The sequence below is a fragment of the Drechmeria coniospora genome, chromosome 01, assembly GCF_001625195.1.
Source record: "Drechmeria coniospora strain ARSEF 6962 chromosome 01, whole genome shotgun sequence".
In the NCBI taxonomy this organism is placed as follows: domain Eukaryota; kingdom Fungi; phylum Ascomycota; class Sordariomycetes; order Hypocreales; family Ophiocordycipitaceae; genus Drechmeria; species Drechmeria coniospora.
The window spans coordinates 6,339,172-6,357,902 of record NC_054389.1 but is presented as its reverse complement, the minus strand read 5'-3'; the positions used below and the strand labels follow the sequence as shown (position 1 = coordinate 6,357,902).

Genomic DNA, 18,731 nt, shown 5'->3' with positions numbered 1-18,731 from the left:
TCAGCCGCTCAGCATCGGGGGTCCACGAGAACACAGGCGCAGGGGGTCATGATTCAGGACACTCGTTGGCTGTCTCGTCTAACCGCCGGAGGGAAAAGCACCATGGTATTCGATGCGCACACCCAGGCCCGTGTAGGCCACCTTGGCCGTTCCAAGTCTCGGTCGATGTGTCGTTGGGGGGCTGAGGGTTGAGGGTGCTTAGACGCCGCATCACCCATGTTGCTGCTGAGCTGCAGTTGTCTCACACTCTTGTTCGTCACCCAACCCAGCAACCAAGACCCGCCCCACCCAGGGGGCTGGTGGATTGGGAAAGTATTACTGTAAGAACGGAGTGCGGACTACAGTCAAGTAAGCAAGTATTCAGCGGCGCAGTAACCGCCTGAGGCTTGTTTGTGGCAGATGAGGAGTCGGCCAAGTAAGCAAGTAATAATCAGCACCGCGCGGACGAGACAATTGGAAATTCATGACTTGGTCGATTGTACAGTCAGCTGCAGAAGAGAAAAAGTGCATTTTCATAGGTAAGGGCAGTTAACTTGTCTGCCCTCCATTTATCTATCTATGTACAGGAATGATAAATGACCCCTCGGGGGCTCTGCTCCTATGAAGTGGCGACTTGCGCAACGTTTCCAAGAGAGTAACAAACCACAATTGCTTGCCTGTTTTTTTTTTGTTTTCAATATCTCAATGTACTGCAACGAGCAAGTGTACGTTGTGTACCCATCCATGTCCACAAGTATCGCCCCATGGCGGGGGATACCTGCTTATACATGTGCACATAAAATTGTCTAAGAAAAGAATCCCTAAGAAAAGAATCCCCACCATGTCATAACGTCATTCAAAACGGCCTCGAGGTCATCAAACTCTGGCCAAATCGACAGAAAGAGCGAAACCGGTCGGGTTTGGCCACACAAAACGCCTGCTGGCGTAGTGCCTTTGCTTGTTTAGTTGAACGACCAGCTGACGGTGGTTTTGCCAATGTCCAGACTGAGGCCGAGCTCCTTCCAGACATTCTGGCTGGCATCGATGTGTGTCGGCTCGCAGCCCATGCACTTGTCCCGGACGACAGCCTGAACGCTCTTGCCGTTGGCCGTGATGGTGATTTTGCTGTTGCAACGACCACCCGAGCCGTACATGGGGACGGAGAGGGCGATGATGTTCTCGGTGTCGGTGTCGGTGTAACCACAAGCGCCCAGGCCAACGGCGTAGTATGTGAGAGGGCCGGAGTAAGAACCTGCGCCGCCCGTGCTGGGAGCGGCACTCTTGTTCTCCGCGGCCGGAGCGGGAGCAGGAGCGGGAGCAGGAGCAGGAGCAGGAGCGGGAGCCTGCACCGGAGGGGGAGGTTTATAGACAGGCTTGGCCGCGGGCGCAGGGGTATCAGGCTGTTTGGGTGGCGGAGTGGGCGAGACTGACGGCTGGGGCGGTGCTTCGGGATTTTTCGCGGCTTCCTGGACGGGCTCCTGCTTGGGGGCCTCAGGAATTGCGACGGGGGGTGCCGCAGGAGGAGGCTGTGGTTTGGCATCAGGCGCCGGTGTAGGGTCGGCCTTTTCGCCGGGCATGATGAAGCGGGTCGTGGTAGATTCCATGTACTCCGTGACCGTCAGTGTCACCCATTCGACGACGTGAGCGCGAGCGTCATGCTGGTGCTTGCGGCCTCCATGGCCGTGGCCGTGAGGCTGAGCGACAGCGGCCGCCGCGAGGACGGCTGACGTAAAAATGGCGGACTTCATGATGACAGCTGGTCGTTGCGTGTTGCGCGACTCGGTCGTCAATGGCGTGCGTCGTCTCTTGTCTGGCAAGAGATATGAAGGGGGTGGGGGAGAGGAGTGAGTTTATCTAATCCGGCAGACAATAGGATTGTGCGAGAGATTGATGGCAAAGGTGGTAGAAACGTCTGGAAGTCGTGAATTCGTCAACTGCGTACTTGGCGTTGGTCGAGTGATCTGGTCAACAGGAAGGGAGGCTTGAGGTGGGCCTCGAAGGCTTGACGGCTGAACGGCTGGAAGGGAGGAAGGGAGGGAGTTGCGTTCTGCGGCTAGCGGTAGAGGAACAAGGAATGTGGATGCGAGGGAGTCCTGCTCGCGATGTGAATGAATGGCACCTGCTTGACCCAAGGTAATGAATGAAGGACAGGGGATGTGTGAGGATGAGGAAGGGGGAGAAGCTTCCGCCGAGGGGGCTGCGGGTTTAAAGAAGGCAGGACGTGAGGAGGGACCTGGGGAGGCAAGAACCAGACTTGTCGGCACGTACGACCCCGTCCCGCCGCTGCCGAGGTGGTGACATTGTATCGGATACGGAACACACTCGCAGGCCATGGCGGATCCCCATTCGTAGGTTTGATCGAATCGAAACGAAGCAGACACATGGACCAGGGCGCTAGAGGCACTTATCCGTGCGGCCAAACGTGTTAGTGGGCTGGAAGTAGAACGAGCTTGTGTGTCAGTATGAGCACGCCGCTCGAAGGAGGGCCAGGGGTCACAGCCCGGAGGAGCACTCGCCTGCTCCGTCCGTGCATACCTATGCCGGTGGAATGATGCGCTGGGGTACGGAGCACTCCGTAAGTACTGTACTTAGTTGTACAGTAGGCGTTCTTGTACAGTAAGTGCCTCGTATACTTGCGTTCGAAGACATGTACATGTACAAGTAGTTACTAGCTGTGCCATGAGTTCGAGCTGTACCGGCACTGGTGCCGCCAAAGATGCAGTGGAACCAACGGCTGGTCCAACGGCTAGGTCCATATTTGTACAGTGCATCCTCCGTATTATCTGCACTGGCTTCGATGTCGACTTCACCAGTCGTCGACCACCCGCAGTACCAGTACACGCAAATGTGTCAAGTCAGAGGTGCATGAATATGTACAAGTACACGTACGAGCACGGCGCGTTCGTACTTGTACATTCAGGTGCACTGTCAGCATCGTAGTGGCTGCACGCGGCACCGCCTTGCACCGCCTGACGACGCAGTAGTCAGGGGCAAAGCGGGGTTGCTTTGGGGTCACATTGGTCGTGGCGTTGGAGCCTGGCGCTCGGAAAATCGAGCTGGCAACGGTGGGCAGAGCGTCATTGGCCGTCGTTTTGGGCACGGCCAGGCCGGCACAGGGCAGCGATGCAGCGTTTGACTGGTCAAGTCGCACGAGAGGATACCGTACCGTACCGTCTGTCTGCAGGAGGCTACAGCGGACCAAGGTACGGAGTCCTCCGTACTTGTTGTACTTGCACATGCCACAGACGGAGTACTCCGGCACAGGCAGTCCGTAATCGCCACGATTACTTGTACGAGGACGAGTGCTCCGTAATACCAGCAACGCGTCATTGACAGCTGGCTGGCTGAACGTTGCGCGAGTTCTCCATACAGCGTGCCAACCTCGTCGAGTCTCGTTTGCTGAAGGAGGAGGGGCACCCGTTCAACGGCCGGGCCGTTGGCTGGCCCGCGCGGAACCTGGCTCATACCACGGATCAATATTAGGTGTACTGCACAGGACTGCAATATATTTACGGAGTAATAATACTACCAAGTACAGTACAGTAATTAATAGCTGGTACTCTGTATTTTGCAGTGACTACTCCGTACGTTCTCCGTACTTGTATGTTATTATTATGGCACGTCCCGTTTAGCCTTTCCTCGCCCTAATTACTATCCTACTATTCCGTACGGACACTTGCTGACTCTTGTAGGCACGAATCTCCCATCATCCAGTTCCAGTCCATCCATCCAATCATCCATCCGTACATGCATGTACAGTACATGTACTTACACCAGTGATGCACCTCTTCTCCGAAGCAATTGACGATGGCGCGGGCACGGAGCCCTCTTCCACAGACGTACTCGCAGACAGGCACGGCCCTGTGCAGATGTCTGTCGTGCTCATACGTGTTCGTGTACGAGCGTCCTGTCCTCTGTTGGGGCTGTGTGCACGTACTTACATGTACTTGTACTTACTTGCCGACGCTGAAACTTTCATCGTACACGTACGTAAGTACTAACTCCGTGCTCCGTACTCCGTAAATACTCGTAAATATACTAAAGGATTTGCCCGTACCATGGGTGGAGTGGAGCGAGGGAAACTTCCGATCCTTCCCCGATGAGCTCTTCTGGAGAATTCCGAGAAATAGAGTGGCACAATCAGGGAATATCCACGTACTGTACGCGTAGAGTACAGCACGCCTACATGCACATGCATGCACTCTTGGCTGATGATGGAGATCGCATCCCGATTTCGCCATGACGGACGAACCTGTACTCCGTACAGTGGCTACAAGTTCGCGTGACACATCTGACGAGGCAAGCCTCCGCTTCCGTCTTTCTACCGAGAATGGAGAACGGCTTCTCACGCAAAGGAGGCTGCAAAGGAGGCTGCGCTCGCCGCCATTATCGTCTAGCCAGCGCGCATTGCATTGCTCGCGGAGCCACGTCTCCTGGTCCCGCAAGCTCACCGAGCGGCAAGCAGCCATGGCTGAATGCTGAATGACTGACTATCCGCCTGTCATCCGCGACGATTGGATCATGCACACTTTGCATACCAATTCAAGTCGGCCCGGTCATGGACGGGAGCGAATCATCTCTCCTGCGGGTCATGCTGTTGCGCCTTGTCGCTTCGTGGCGACTACTCTGAAATCGTCGCTCCGACTGAATTCGGCAAGAACGGTGCTTGCACGGCACACAGCATGGGGTGGCCGCGGATCGTGCTGGGCGTCAAGATGATCAGAAGGCTCTCCTCAGCTACCATTTTTGCCCTCTCCTTCTCCGTTGATGCCAGTCGGCCTCGCACTGTGTTTGCTGGTGCCGCCTGCCCTCTTGCTCTTGAAACAGAAGAGGAACAAGGATTGGCGGGAAAAGATTGGTCGGTCCTCGTCGAGCGGCTCTTCCACCACGAAAGCCTTCTTGGCCATCTTGACAAACTGCATGTCGGCTCGTCTACGCTTCTTGAAGCAGAAATAGACAACGGCATCCTCGTTGAGTTCGAAGAGATCGTGGAGCGTCTTCATCAGCAACGGAAAGGCGGGCTCGAAATAAACGCACTCGCCTGCCAAGACGACGTCTGGCCGCTGTTGCACGACGTCGTCTGGCAGCGGCTCGCCCCTGTTTGGTGAAACTGGTCAGAAAATATGGCGCAAATATGCCTCACGCACGAGAGGATCGTGCTGGGGCCCATGCCGATAGGGACGTACCAGTTGAGAACAAGAGCACCGACGGTGGAACCCACTTCGTTGAGGCGAATGTTGTGCCGCATCAGCTGTAACATTTCGTCCTGGTCCGTCAGCAGCAGCGTGCTCCCGACGCATCCCCGTGCCACCGCCAACCCGACCAATCCTCCCCCGGCACCGAGCTCCAGTCTGGAGGGGGGCGAAAGTCCCTTGTCAGCACTTGTTGGAAGAGGAAAAATGAAAAAGGAAAAGTGGCAGGGTGGAGCACCAGGACAATGTCCATCGGCAACCAGCGACCATCGACGACGTACATTTTTGCACCTTGGAGCCCGTGCTTGTGATAGCGGAGCAAGTGCTTGCCTAGTACGAGGCCGGCCGGCCATGTTTGTCCGCCGCAGCCTGACCGGACATCTTCGTGGATCTTGAGTGGTTGGTCGAGCAGGCCGTCAAAGTCGATGTCCGCCTTGCCCGCCCGCTTCAGGTTGGGCAGGGGTGTCAGGTCCTCGCTGACGCTGACGGGGTTCAGCTCAGGCGACGGTGAGCGGTCCTCGTCCATCGTCGTCGTCTTGGTTGCGACGACCAAAAAGAAACGAAAAAAAAAAAGAGGCAGACTGGAACGTTTGCGAACAGGGGGAGGGGGCAGGGGAGAATGACGGACGGAACCGAGGGAGCCCGGGAGCACTCGGGTCAGGAGGTGGGCGGGCACGAGCGAACCTTGCTCAGCCAAACTGTGAAGCAAGCAAGAGAAAAGCTCGTGTTGTGTTGTCGAGTCGCACTTCTTCCTTTCCTACGAGCACCAACTAGGGTCGTGGGCCATGATTCCTTCCACGGACGTCAAGTTGTCCCCTTTGCACTTCGCTTGATGCTGCTGTGGATTTTTTCCCCCGGGTGCCCTGTTTAGTGTTTAGGTCCACAGGCCGACCCAACCACCTTTCCCCTTCCCCATTATTAATACCTAGTGCTCGCCTCACGCCTGTATTACCCGCCGTACAGAGCACATTGTACCCTAGGACCTCCGGTGTGCAGTACTCCGTACAGTGTTCGGAGTACACCTCTACCGTACTTACAGTACAATTAATTAATACGTCCTTGCTGCATGCACCAACTTGCCAACGACACTACCACGGCACTCGAGTTTTTCACATCACATCACCATTCGTGCTCTGCCCTTGCATCACCAATGGCCGCGAAATGGAACGGCGGCATCGTCGCCCCGCTCCCCGATGACCCGGTCGCCCGATAGCTCCACGGTGGCCACGTTGTTTCGTTGCCATTTCGCAACCCAGACACGGACCGCCCGATACCTTGGCTCGCTACGAAATGTCACTCCACATGTCGAGTCGTGGCTTTAATCGATGATGGTGCCCAAGCCCGATTGCTGCTGCAACATGATCGCATATCCAGATGTGCGGGATTGGTCAAGGTCTGCCTGCACCCATGACCTCGCCGTCTTGTTCTGCCCTGTACCCTTCGGAAGCAGGAGCTGGCGAACAAGCTGCTGGCTGCGAGAGTGACGAATCTATGAACTGACCATCGAGAATGGAGGAGATGATTCGCCGCCGAGAACGATGCATCCTCATCCGTGGTCTACTGAGCGGGCACATTCCGTTTTACAGTTTGACGCACCCGCCGTCCACGGTCATGGAATCCCTGCGAACAGGACGTTGGGTAGCATCAGTCTCCTCCGCTGCCAGCGCTGGCGGCGACCCTGCAGTCTGCGTGCGATCCTCCAGTCCTAGAGGCCGCTGTCGGCAAAACCGGGGAGACGACAAAAGGACGCACATTGCAGCGGCCCAGTCCCGTGGACGTGCCCGGAAGTTGAATGGTTCTCCTTCAAGGTTCTTAAAGTAATGGGTATTTGAGGCTTCATCAGCAAAGCTCTCTACGCGGTCGCGTTGGCCATTTCGCGTGCCTCGACCCAAGCGCGTTAATGGCAGGTACCTTGCTGTACCACGTCGAGTAGTCGGCATTCAAAGTCCGGATGGGCAGCTAGTCGCCCCAGCCACGATCCGCACGATCTGTAGGTGGCATCTTCGCCATGTCTCACCTTTTTCAACGTCGACGGCGTAATGGCAACGTGCTCTGGAATGCCACCACCAACCATTCGAATGGCCTGCCACTCCACTCGCAGCTGGCTGGTCACTCTGTGGAATCCACTGCTGGCAAGTCATGGTACGTCGCGAGTTGCCGTGGCATGTGGTGGCCGCGCACGCTAGAGAGCACAATGGACGACCCCGAGTCTTGGAGGAATGAAGGGGGAGGTATCGTCGGTCCATCCAGCCATCGGCCTGGTTCGTCGTTGAAGATGCCGCCTCGCGCGCATCTGCCTCTCCTCTCGCCCGACCCTCGGTATCGGTCAGATCTCTCCCCTACCACGCCTTCCTTCGCCGTCGTCACCATCTTCGGCTTCTCGACTGGATGGCCGCCTGATCTGATTTCCCGGTGACCTCACGATATTGCGCCTTCCTGCGCGCAGCCGTGTCCCCATCATGGCCATCATGGCCTCGCTCGTGGCCACCGCCCTGCTGCTGTTCTTCGCTCGAATAGCAAGCTGCGTGCCAGCCATCTCGTTCCCCTTCAACGCCCAGCTGCCGTCGGTTGCCCGCATCGACAAGTCGTTCTCCTACTCCTTCTCGCCCTACACCTTCACCTCGAGCTCCAAGATGACCTACGCCTTGGGCACCCACCCGAGCTGGCTGTCGATCGAGAGCGGCACCCGTCGTCTGTACGGCACCCCGAAGGACTCGGCCGTCGATGCCGGCGACGTCGTGGGCCAGCCCGTCGACATCATCGCCACCGACGACACGGGCTCGACGACGATGAGCGCGACCATTGTCGTTTCCCGCTTGTCGCCACCGTCCGTCAAGGTGCCGATGCAATCGCAGATTGCCAGCTTCGGCAAATTTTCTGCTCCCTCGTCCATCCTCGCCAACCCGTCCACCCCTTTCACCTACACCTTCAGCCGAGGCACTTTTGGCACGCCGGAACCCAACTACTACGCCTCCTCGGGCAACAGCAGCCCCTTGCCGGCTTGGATCCGATTCGACGCCGCCTCCCTCACCTTCTCGGGAACGACGCCGCCGGTCGAGTCCCTGGTCCAGCCGCCGCAGACCTTCGACTTCAGGCTCGTCGCCTCCGACGTCGTCGGCTTCTCCGCGGCCTCGCTCTCCTTTTCCATCGTCGTCGGCAGCAACGGCAGCCACACGCTGACGACGGACAAACCCGTCATCGCCCTCAACGCGAGTCGCCAGACGGAACTCGCCTACGACGGCGTGCTGAACGGCGTGAAGCTGGATGGAAAGCAGGTCGTCGCGGCCGAGTTGAACGCGACGACGGATGGCCTGCCGAGCTGGTTGGCGTACGACGCACAGATTGGCAAGCTTCAAGGGACGCCTGGGCCCGATGACCACTCGACAAATTTCACCATCAGCTTCCAAGACAAATTCTCCGACAAGCTGGACGTCCTCGTCGTCCTGCAAGTCTCCTCGGCCCTTTTCGAATCCACCCTGGACGACATCAAGGTTCGGCCCGGCAGCGACTTCGAAGTCGATTTGGCCAAGCACTTCCGCAACCCAAACGACGTCGACATCCAGGTGACGTCCGATCCGGAGCAGGACTGGCTCAAGGTCGATGGCCTCCAGCTGTCCGGCAAGGTTCCCGACTCGGCCAAGGACAATTTCACCATCACCATCACGGCATCGTCCAAGAGTTCAGCCGTGAAGGAGACGGCAGGATTCGGCGTCATCTTCCTCGAGCTCGAGGAAGCAACACCCACCGTCACGGTGGCGGCTTCGACGGCCGTCACGAAGGCGACGCAGACGCAGACGAGCCCTGTGGCCGAGAGCGCCACCGACTCGCATTCCGGTCGACTCAGCACGGCACAAATCTTGCTGGCGACCATCATACCCATCATCTTCATCACCTTTCTCCTCATTCTGCTCGCCTGCTTCTTCCGCCGTCGACGCGCACGCCAAACCTACCTCTCCGGCAAGTATCGCAAGAACATGCCAGACTCGGTCCCCGCCAACCTCGGTGCCGCCGACTCGGACCATTCGGTCATGAGCCAGGTGCATGTGATGAAAGGAGGAGTGGGCGTGCACACGGAAAGGCAGCTTTTCAGGCCTGGGAAGGAAGGATACGCCGACGGCATCTCGCCGTCGTCCTCGAGGGAGCGGTCGTCTGTCACGTTGGGCAGCTTATCCGACCCCGAGATGCCCCGGCCACTCTTCGCCGAAGCGCCGGGGACGATTACGATTCGGAGCATCGACCAGTCCGAGAGCGAGGTCGACCGGCAATCTTGGGTCACGGTGGAAGTGGAGGGGACGGCGACGACGGTAACGGGAAGCAACGGGTCCAACACAACCTTCCCCGGGTCGCCCCATCAGATGCTCCCGATGCCGAGGTATCTCACCGAGTCGAGGACCATGTCCACGCTCGGAGACGTTTCCAACTTTCAGCCCACGCCGACCATCATCCCACGGAAGGAAAAGCAGAGTCTGGGGACCCACTCGATCGTCACGTCGAGCTCGGCTGCGCTCCCGCGCGGGTTTGAGAGCGGCCAGAGGAAGCCAGTGCCGGAGCAGGGGTCAACGGCAAACTGGGAGACGATAGCGGAGAGCGACGCCGGCGGCAGCGTGTCCGTCATCAGGAAACCGTCCAAGGCTCTGCTTACGTCCCGGACCGAGGATTCCAAAGGTTGGTACGACACCGACTCTTCGGCCGAGAGCAAGGACTTTGAAACGGACATGTCGTTTGGCTCCGCCGAGAACTGGCGGGTCATCGGGAGCTTCCGAGGCGTCGGGACAGCCAGGCAGAGCGCGTCGCACAAGGATCTCGTTCACGAGACCCCGTACCGTGCTTCACGGCCAGGCACAGGACGAACCGAGAGTGACAGGCCAGAGGCTCTGTCGCCGAGCACATGGCGTGAGACGGGGCGGTCGACCGGAGCGCAAGGAGAACGATCGATGAGCAGCGTCCCGAAGCATGTGATGGACGAGGACCAGGACGAGGACGCCGACGACGGCGAAGCAATCATCAACATGTCCGGGGGGAATGGCGAGCCAGAGCCGGCAACGCATCGGACAGGGTGGAGCAGGGAACATTCTCACCACCAAAGATCAGATGCCGGGGGGAGCTTTTCGGTGTTTTTGTAAAGCCGGTCAATCCTCGTGTGCGCCGCCTTTGTTTGTGCTGTATAGAGTCGCAAGCGGACAACCCAGAGATACCAGACTATGTTCATGTAATGATGAGAAAAAAGCGAAAGCAATGTTGACCGGCGAAACGGTGCTTCGTCATTCGCAGTGCAAACACGTGTTGTGAGGACAAGCTTGACCACCTCTTGCGTCGTGATATGGTACCACCCACGATGCCTACCGTACCGCGAACGCCGAACATGCACGATCATGATTCGGCACTGAATCTGTGCTGTGTGCACTTGGTACATGTGCTCGCTTTTGTACTGCCCTGGTGCCCATGTTCTCGAAAAGGCGACGGATGGTTCATTTCCCGATATCACACCCCGTCGCTTGCGTGTCACTGCTGGCGAGCGGCGTTCCCGTTCACGATGCCAGCGGAGCACATTGCGCGCCAGCTAACTGCACCGTATTACTTGATTCCTCCTGCACCTTGGCTTACAACTACTTACACCTACTGTACAGTACATGCGTGCTGTGGCATTGCAATTTTCGTACTGCACTTGTGCACTCGCAGTCGTATATCTACTAGGTACTTAAGAAACTGTACTTCGTACTCCGCAATGTACTTAAACTTCTGTACCAGTCGACTCCATACAGTATACTGCACCTACAGTACGGAGCATATTAGGTAGTACTGTATATGCGGGCATGTCTATTACTGTATACTTAAATAAGTATACCATGTCGAAAACCAGTGAACTTGCACTCAACACTTGGTCGACCACGAGCACAATCAGTCATTCATTGTAGGAGGCTGTGGAGAACGGCACGAGAAGCCCTGATATATAAGTACTTACACTTGTAACCGCGTTGTGTCCGTGGAAGCGTTAACGCATCTCAACATGCCGCTGCCACATAGCTTCGCTAACTCGAGCCGTAAGTACACGGCGCGCTTCTGGCACACTCATTCACTCTTACGGTACTCCGTACGGAGGTGAAAAAAAGAACACGCGACCTCTCGAGCGGATGGCAAATTTTGCACACGAGCTTCCAATGATTGGGTGGGTTGCGTTCGCCGTGAGAATCCCTCCCCCCTGTGTAGCATCATGCATCGAACAAATGGCAAACTCTGCGTCGGAGAGCATCCTTGTAGCTGCAACGCTACTTGTCTAGTGTGTTACTTACGGAGTCCTGTGCACCGTACCGAGTACACCTAAGCATACTATGTACGTGAAGTAGGACCTTAGTACGGAGTACAGTAGGCACCTAGCGGTTCGCGATTTCGGACATACTTAGTAGCAATACTACTGCAAGTACAACCGTAGAATCGAGACCAAATAGCTGCTAGGTACCTACACCTCCTTATCGCTAGCACGCACACCTATGTCGATGTTTTATTACTGTACTTCATGCGACGAACACACGCATGCCCTTACGGTCGGTCGAGGTATTCCAACTAATCAAGGAACACCAGGGTGGATACGAGGATGCTTGCTGCTCCTTCACTAATACTGTACATCAGGTACAGCCAGGTATCCACAAATGTACCTCGTCGGTACCAACTGGCCTAGCAGTGATGTGATGCTAACATGTGTACGGAGTACAGTAGGTAGCATTGATACTTGCAGTAACACCAGGAGGCTCTTGCGCTCTTGCCCGTGCAGTGCCCCCGGTCAAAGCGAGCAAGCAACCTTGCCTGGAGCTTGTAGACATTTCTTCTGCCGGAGGACAGCTTTCTGGCCGGCAAGTCCTGGACAGATGCGAGCCTTGCGCGTCGCTACGCCCCAATAGTACACATATATCTTATGGCCACGACGAAGAGGTGGTATTATTAGTGCATTTATAACCGGCGATGCTAGCGCTCCTGGTACCAGGTAGGTACTTGGTGCGAAGGAAGGGACGAGTTGTCTAGCAGCGATAAGTACATACTAATAATATGCGTACTATAGCCATTTACTTGTACTCTATACAAGTACAAAGTCAGTACGGAGTACTGCACAAGTACATGCGCGGAGTACTGCAGGTAATACGTGTACAGTACTGTACTCCCTACACCAACGGATTATTACTGTGCGTACCGAGTATGGAGTACAGTGCTGAAGATACCGCCATGGCACACCCTTAACCCTCTCATGCTAGTGCACTTACCTGTCTACGACGCACACCCGTCCTGCAGTTGTGCTCCTCAGGCGAGTGTCGGTGGTACATGCCTTCTGGCCTTGGTACCTCCTCCGACAGCACAACTGGGGCGCAACCGCAGCCAAATGCCTCCGCCCCCAAGTACTGGTACTACCCCGCTTCCTGCCCACCAGCAACAAACCGATTTTGCGCCGTCGTCACCACCAGCTCGCTGGATGGCCGGCTGGTTGGCTGCCTGTCTGTCTCATCACCACCACGACGGAACTGTTCTTCTTTCGTTCTTTCGCTTTCCCTTCCCTCTTCCCACACAACCTCAATCCCTGCCCACGTCTCGCGGAGCCCGATCCAGGACGCATCGTTTTCTCCGACTTGGCGCTGGGTCTCCCTGTTTCCTTTTCAAATTTCTCATAATCCCTCTCCTCAACCCTCTTTTGCCTGCCTGTCTGCCATATTCTGACCGATACCTCACCTTCGCTCTCCCAACCGTCCCGACAACATGGGTCAAACCCTTTCGGAACCCGTCGTCGAAAAGGTGCGTTACTAGAAGATGCTCGAGCACGCGACCGCCTCGACTCCCCTCCTCTCCGGCTCCTCTCCTTTCCGCACTCCGCCTCCGCTCCGGTTTCCTCTGCATCGTCGTGTCCATCCTCCCACCCCGCCCGCCGCCCGCCGCCCGCCGCCCGCCCTCGCCTCGTCTCTCCTCTCTTCGCTTCGCTCCTCGTTTTTTTCTTTCCATCCGAGCCGCCGACCAACGGGAGAGCTTTCGAGCTCTTCAAGACACTCTCCTCGACCTTCCTTGAGCCCTTTGCGCGCCTAGAACACCACGTCCATCCGTCCGTTCACACTCAGCACTAACTCGATACGCCCGCAGACGTCCGAGAGTGGGGAAGATGATAAACTCATCTACGGCTTGTCTGCCATGCAGGGCTGGCGCATCAGCATGGAGGACTCTCATACGGCAGTCCTCGATCTCATCGCCTCCAGCAGCAACGACTCCAAGCCGCACCCCGCCCAGCTTTCCTTCTTCGGCGTCTTCGACGGCCACGGAGGTGACAAGGTAGCGCTTTATGCTGGCGAGAACATACACAATATCATTGCAAAGCAGGATACTTTTAAGGAGGGCGATTATTCGCAGGGTCTCAAGGATGGCTTCCTTGCTTGCGACAGGGCGATTCTCAACGGTACGACCTTGGCCCTTTGCTCGCCACCTGCTGGTCCCGACCTCGTCCTCCTTTCAGCTCCTCCTATCCGACTCCGACTGACCATTTCCGTGCCGTCCAGATCCCAAGTATGAAGAGGAGGTTTCTGGCTGCACCGCCTGCGTCAGTCTGATGGCCGGATCGAAGCTCTACGTGGTATGCCGAGCACCTCCCCCCCCCCCCCCCCCGGCACGCTACCGGAGACAGCGAGGGATCAAGCACCGTCGCTAACCTCGCTCAAGGCCAACGCCGGCGACTCAAGAGGTGTTCTCGGCATCAAGGGACGCGCAAAGCCAATGTCCCAGGACCACAAGCCCCAGCTGGAAGGTTTGTGCGCATCCTATCCCAAAGCCTTTCACCCTCCCCCCAAGACTAACCTCGATCTGCAGCCGAGAAGAACCGCATCACCGCAGCCGGCGGCTTCGTCGACTTCGGTCGTGTCAACGGCAACCTAGCCCTGTCGCGCGCCATTGGTGACTTCGAATTCAAGAAGACCGCCGGCAAGGCCCCCGAGGACCAGATTGTTACCGCTTTTCCAGACGTGGCCGTCCATGACCTGACCGATGAGGACGAATTTCTCGTCCTCGCTTGCGATGGTGAGTGAGAGGGGCATCGTCCGGCTGTGCAATTGCCCTCGAGGCCCTCGCTGATGCTGTTGTCGCAGGCATTTGGGACTGCCAATCTTCGCAGGCCGTTGTCGAGTTCGTCAGACGGGGTATTGCCGTCAAGCAAGACCTGGAGAAGATCTGTGAGAACATGATGGATAACTGCTTGGCTTCCAACTCGGAAACGGGTGGCGTCGGCTGCGACAACATGACCATGATCATCATCGGCTTCCTCAATGGAAAGACCAAGGACGAGTGGTACGAGGAAATTGCACGAAGAGTCGCCAACGGGGACGGGCCCTGCGCACCTCCGGAATATGGTACGCATTCCCGGGATCCTGCCTCGAGTCCGAAAGGTGGCACGAAGGACGAGGAATAATTCTTGGCTGACTTCGGATGCTACCTTGCCTAGCCGAATTCCGCGGTCCCGGTGTTCATCACAACTACGAGGATAGTAGCGATAGTGGCTTTGAGATGGACATTGAGAACAAGGGCAAGAGCGTTGGTGTCGGTGGGTACCGAGGCAGAATCATTTTTCTCGGCGATGGCACTGAGGTGCTTACGGATTCAGATGACACCGAGATGTTCGACAACGCCGACGAGGACAAGGATATCGAAAGCCAAATATACAAGGCCCCGGCCGAATCCACCACTGCCGAGGACGCCAAGGCGAAGGCGGAGCCTGAGCCTTCCGAGCCCAACAATGTCACGAAGAAGGAGGCGTCGCAGGCGAATTCAGAATCGAAAGACGTGGAGGAATAGGTGATCCTGCCACTCCCACCTTGGGGAGGACACGCAAGTGAAGTCAAGAGTCTGAGGGCACGGTCGGAATAGGTGACTCTTTGACCTTGCTGCAACTCGAGCCGAAAAAAACCCTTGTTTACTGAACCACACACATGGGCTGGGGTATGTTTTTGTCTCTTTTTGGCTCCCCTGATTTCTTTTTCAAGTTATGCTCGTTCCAGGCGATGGATGGGGAGTGCGTTGGGCGGCTATCCGAGTCGTAGGGAAGGCTTGCGGCTAGACATCATGTGTACCCCTTTTGCGGCATTCTTATGTATACCTCGTTTGGTGTACCGGGTGGTCGATACTGGATTCGAAGAGCAAGACGCGAAACCCCTTTACAGAACGCTGGTCTGCCGCTTCAACCTTGGCCTTTTCCGATCCGTGCCCTTCGTTGCCTGTCTTGATCCCCGTTCCGCGCCAAATCTCCCTCTATCGACCGATGCTCTCACCTGCAGCCTCGATTCCAGACGGCACGACGAGGTGTCCCAAGCCGGGACCTGGAGGCAGCCGATCGCACGCCTGAAGATACGCGGAGCCAGGTTCCTTGATACTATGACGTTTCCTGAATACCCACGACGATATTTGGTTGATTCGAGAGCAAGCACGGAAAGGTGGCTGTTCGGCTGGATGCCCATGCTCCGGAAAGTTCGGACTGAGCCCGAGCTTCTATTTGCCTGCGACCCGCATCTCCTTGCGCACGACATCCGTGCCCGCAACAAGTAGATGTGCATGACAACATCCCCCTCCTAACTCGGAACTCGACTATTGTACAGATGGTGGGCTGTTGGGTATCTATCATTCATATACAGTTGGTGACATGCTGCTCCTAGTCGTCTTCGGTGCGGTCTTAGTGAAGGCCGCACTCTACTCGTGGATTCAGATTCGACAGGTGACTGCCGCCCCCATATCCGGACTACCCAGGCTTTTCGTGGGCGACATGTTCATCGGCGGGCGCAGGTGACTCCTCGGTATCACGAACGCGGTTGGCGCGCACCATCTTTTCAGCATCGAACTGCGCGTCCAGATGCACTATCATTCGAGTCCTTTCTCCCTCGATATCTTCCAGCTTCACCGCGAAAGCCCTCGATTGCACGTTCTTGGCGGCGTCGTTGCTGTTCTTCAACTGCTGATGCATCGGCCGATCCATGGTGCGAAAGGCTACGTCCAGCGCAGAGGCGAGCGGCTTGACGGGCTTGTATCCGTCGCAGACGCTCAAGATGGCCCATTCCAAGCCGGCGACAGCGCTGGTGGCACGACCGACCTTGCTCTGCTTGAGAGCCGCCGCCATCTTCTTGGAAAAAACGTTCGGTCTGACCGCGGACCAGAAAGAGGTTGGGTTTTGGTCCAGGAGGACTTGCTGCATCAGCTTCCTCGCGCGGAGCCCTAGTTTGCGGTCAACGACGCCGTAGAAGAAGGTGACGCCTAGGGCGTTTGCGGACTGTGCGTTGCGGGCGAGAGAGATGAGAAGCTGGTATGTGCGATGGCCAGGCTCGCAGTGGAATTGCGACAGCCGGGACAGAGCCCAGAGTGCGGTTTCCCAGTCGCGAGCCTCTGCGCAGTAGTCGAGAATGAGGTCGATGGTGCTGATGTCCACCTTCCGGCCGTCCTCCGACTGTCGGTCGATGAGGGCCTTGAAGTCGTCGAAGCGAGGATTGTCTTTCGCATAGAATGAGAAATATTCCTTCAGGATACGATTCAAGGCCGCGACGGTAAACCAGTCCTTGCCATAGCGCATTGCTTGATCGGCCATGAAGGTATCCAGCTTCTTGCCAGCCTTGAAGGCGGCATACGAATCGTAGCCGGCCATGATGCCCGCGATGCCACGCCGGGTCGCAGGGTCTTCGAATAGGCCGAGGTCGTACATTCCGACGATGATCTGCCTCCGCTCATCGTCTCTCTGCACAAGCTTGAGGAAAAGCAGCCAGGTTCTCGCGTTCGGATGAAAGAAAGCGGCCTCCATGTTCTGCAGGACCCTGTGGAAAAAGGCAACGTCACGCTTGGTGACATAGCCGTCGAGCAGGATGTTGAACGCATCCGTGTCCATGGGTATGCCCCATTCTTCTGCCATGGTGAAGAGTCGGTCGGCCGAGGCACGGTGGCCGCCCCTGTGGGCCATGAATGCCATGGCCATTTTCAGGATGGACGGCGTCACGCATTCTCTCGCGGCAGGATCCTCAAAAGCGCGCATGATGAGGCGGACGCGGATACCATCGGTATCGATGAGGTTCCCATACTTCCGAGGCTGCCTGTAAAATGGCATGGCGAGATGAGGATGCAGACGGCCAGAAACCAAGGCTGCGATGTAGGAGGCAAACGCCTCCGTTGTCCAGCGCTCCGGTCGCGGGGTCTGCTCGTATGGCCTGTCGGTCCAATGTGTCTGCAGTTCCTTGTGGACCCATATGTTTCCGAGCTTGTCTGCCGGGATGGCGGAACCCCCATTGGGAGCATCGTCTATCGCAGGCCACAATCGCTTTGCCTCGTAATCAAAGGCGGCGACCTCGCCGAGCTTGAAGACCTCGACATCCTTGCAAGCGGCAATCAACTCATCGGCTGCTTTCGCGAGGACGGAGCCGAGTCCACGGAGCACGATGGCGGACGGATTCTGGTGGTCCGAAGAGACGCGTAGCTTTGCCAACAAGCCGGTGGTGGAGTCGACAAACTCGACTTTCTTGTTGCCTACCGCCAGATCCCACGACTTGGGCAGGACGATCCTCATGGCCGTCATGTTGGGTGCTTCGCTTCGCTTCGACGTCATGCTTTTGAGCAGGTTGAAAATCTTGGACCATTCTGGCGTGCGGGAGCCGAAATGGCGCCATATGGTGTCAAAGCCGACCTGAGTTCTCGCAATCTTGCGAGAGCTCGCCTGCCTCTTGCGGGTGACACCCGACGACGGGTACTCCCTCGCGACGGGCACAAAGGGCGAGTTGAGCTTCCGCGTGACGGCATCCTGGATGGCTGGTGTTTGGGCCCGAAAGGCGTCTCGCAAGAAGTGATTTCGAGAACGATTGGGGTGCAAGTCTTTGCTGGGTAGCTCTGATGGGAGCTCGATATCGGTAGATGGCGTGGGGGATGCCGCTGAAGATGGCGTCACAGCCTCAATCCAATCGCCGGTCCCGTCATCGGTTCCCGCGTACAAGCGAGTTGTAGAAGACAACAGCAGCGGCGAGGTTGAGTAAATGGTGCATCTCGGGGCAGGAGACGCCCTAGGCGTGCCGATGAGTCGGGGCCGAGTCCTCCATATTGACTTGATCCCCAGGGACATCGGTCATGAGGTGTGCATGTTGGTGTTTGACAAGGAAAATGTGCATGCACAATGGAAGAGAAGAATCCAGCACCATCGTCGTCTGGTTTGGGTAGGTGGGTGAGGGTCGGTATTGAAGCGACAACAGTGGGCCAGTCACGTGTTGCCGCTGCAAGCAGCAGCTGCCTTCTGGTAATCCCGACTTGCCTACCAGATGCTTTATTCCTTGCTGCATTGAGAAGTAAATATTACTCCGAACAAATTCATTGTTCTGTTCAGTGTGGAGTTCGAAAGGAGCTCGAATGATGAACGCCAAACACTCTCAACTTCTCAGTTCGTAGCCGAATTTGGCGGGTGGTGCACCAACTACTCTGTACGTGCCAGGGTAATCCAATCACCACCTTCACGGCACGTCGATAGTAATAAATGGAACTGGAAGTATGGTACACCTTTGCTACGTAGCCACTGGACGCTATGGATAGATG

The 18,731-nt window shown here is 56.8% G+C and overlaps 5 protein-coding genes across 5 annotated transcripts; 2 read left to right on the top strand and 3 right to left on the bottom strand.

Annotated features, from left to right (window-relative positions):
- Window positions 1–941: 941 nt before the first annotated feature.
- On the bottom strand, window positions 942–1,727 carry DCS_01623 (uncharacterized protein; the record flags this gene model as incomplete). Its single annotated transcript, XM_040798955.1, has 1 exon — window positions 942–1,727. The coding sequence occupies one exon, from the start codon at window positions 1,725–1,727 to the stop codon at window positions 942–944; it is 786 nt and encodes a 261-aa protein (XP_040659838.1).
- Window positions 1,728–4,712: 2,985 nt separating this feature from the next.
- DCS_01622 (uncharacterized protein) lies at window positions 4,713–5,697 on the bottom strand (the record flags this gene model as incomplete). Its single annotated transcript, XM_040798954.1, has 3 exons — window positions 4,713–5,076; window positions 5,127–5,330; window positions 5,453–5,697. The coding sequence occupies 3 exons, from the start codon at window positions 5,695–5,697 to the stop codon at window positions 4,713–4,715; spliced, it is 813 nt and encodes a 270-aa protein (XP_040659837.1).
- A 1,933-nt stretch (window positions 5,698–7,630) lies between these two features.
- On the top strand, window positions 7,631–10,294 carry DCS_01621 (uncharacterized protein; the record flags this gene model as incomplete). The annotated part of the gene is made up of 1 exon (XM_040798953.1): window positions 7,631–10,294. The coding sequence occupies one exon, from the start codon at window positions 7,631–7,633 to the stop codon at window positions 10,292–10,294; it is 2,664 nt and encodes an 887-aa protein (XP_040659836.1).
- Window positions 10,295–12,911: 2,617 nt separating this feature from the next.
- DCS_01620 (putative serine/threonine phosphatase 2C ptc2) lies at window positions 12,912–14,981 on the top strand (the record flags this gene model as incomplete). The annotated part of the gene is made up of 7 exons (XM_040798952.1): window positions 12,912–12,947; window positions 13,287–13,596; window positions 13,697–13,770; window positions 13,857–13,941; window positions 14,004–14,210; window positions 14,279–14,539; window positions 14,632–14,981. The coding sequence occupies 7 exons, from the start codon at window positions 12,912–12,914 to the stop codon at window positions 14,979–14,981; spliced, it is 1,323 nt and encodes a 440-aa protein (XP_040659835.1).
- Window positions 14,982–15,918: 937 nt separating this feature from the next.
- DCS_01619 (uncharacterized protein) lies at window positions 15,919–18,267 on the bottom strand (the record flags this gene model as incomplete). The annotated part of the gene is made up of 1 exon (XM_040798951.1): window positions 15,919–18,267. The coding sequence occupies one exon, from the start codon at window positions 18,265–18,267 to the stop codon at window positions 15,919–15,921; it is 2,349 nt and encodes a 782-aa protein (XP_040659834.1).
- Window positions 18,268–18,731: the final 464 nt, after the last annotated feature.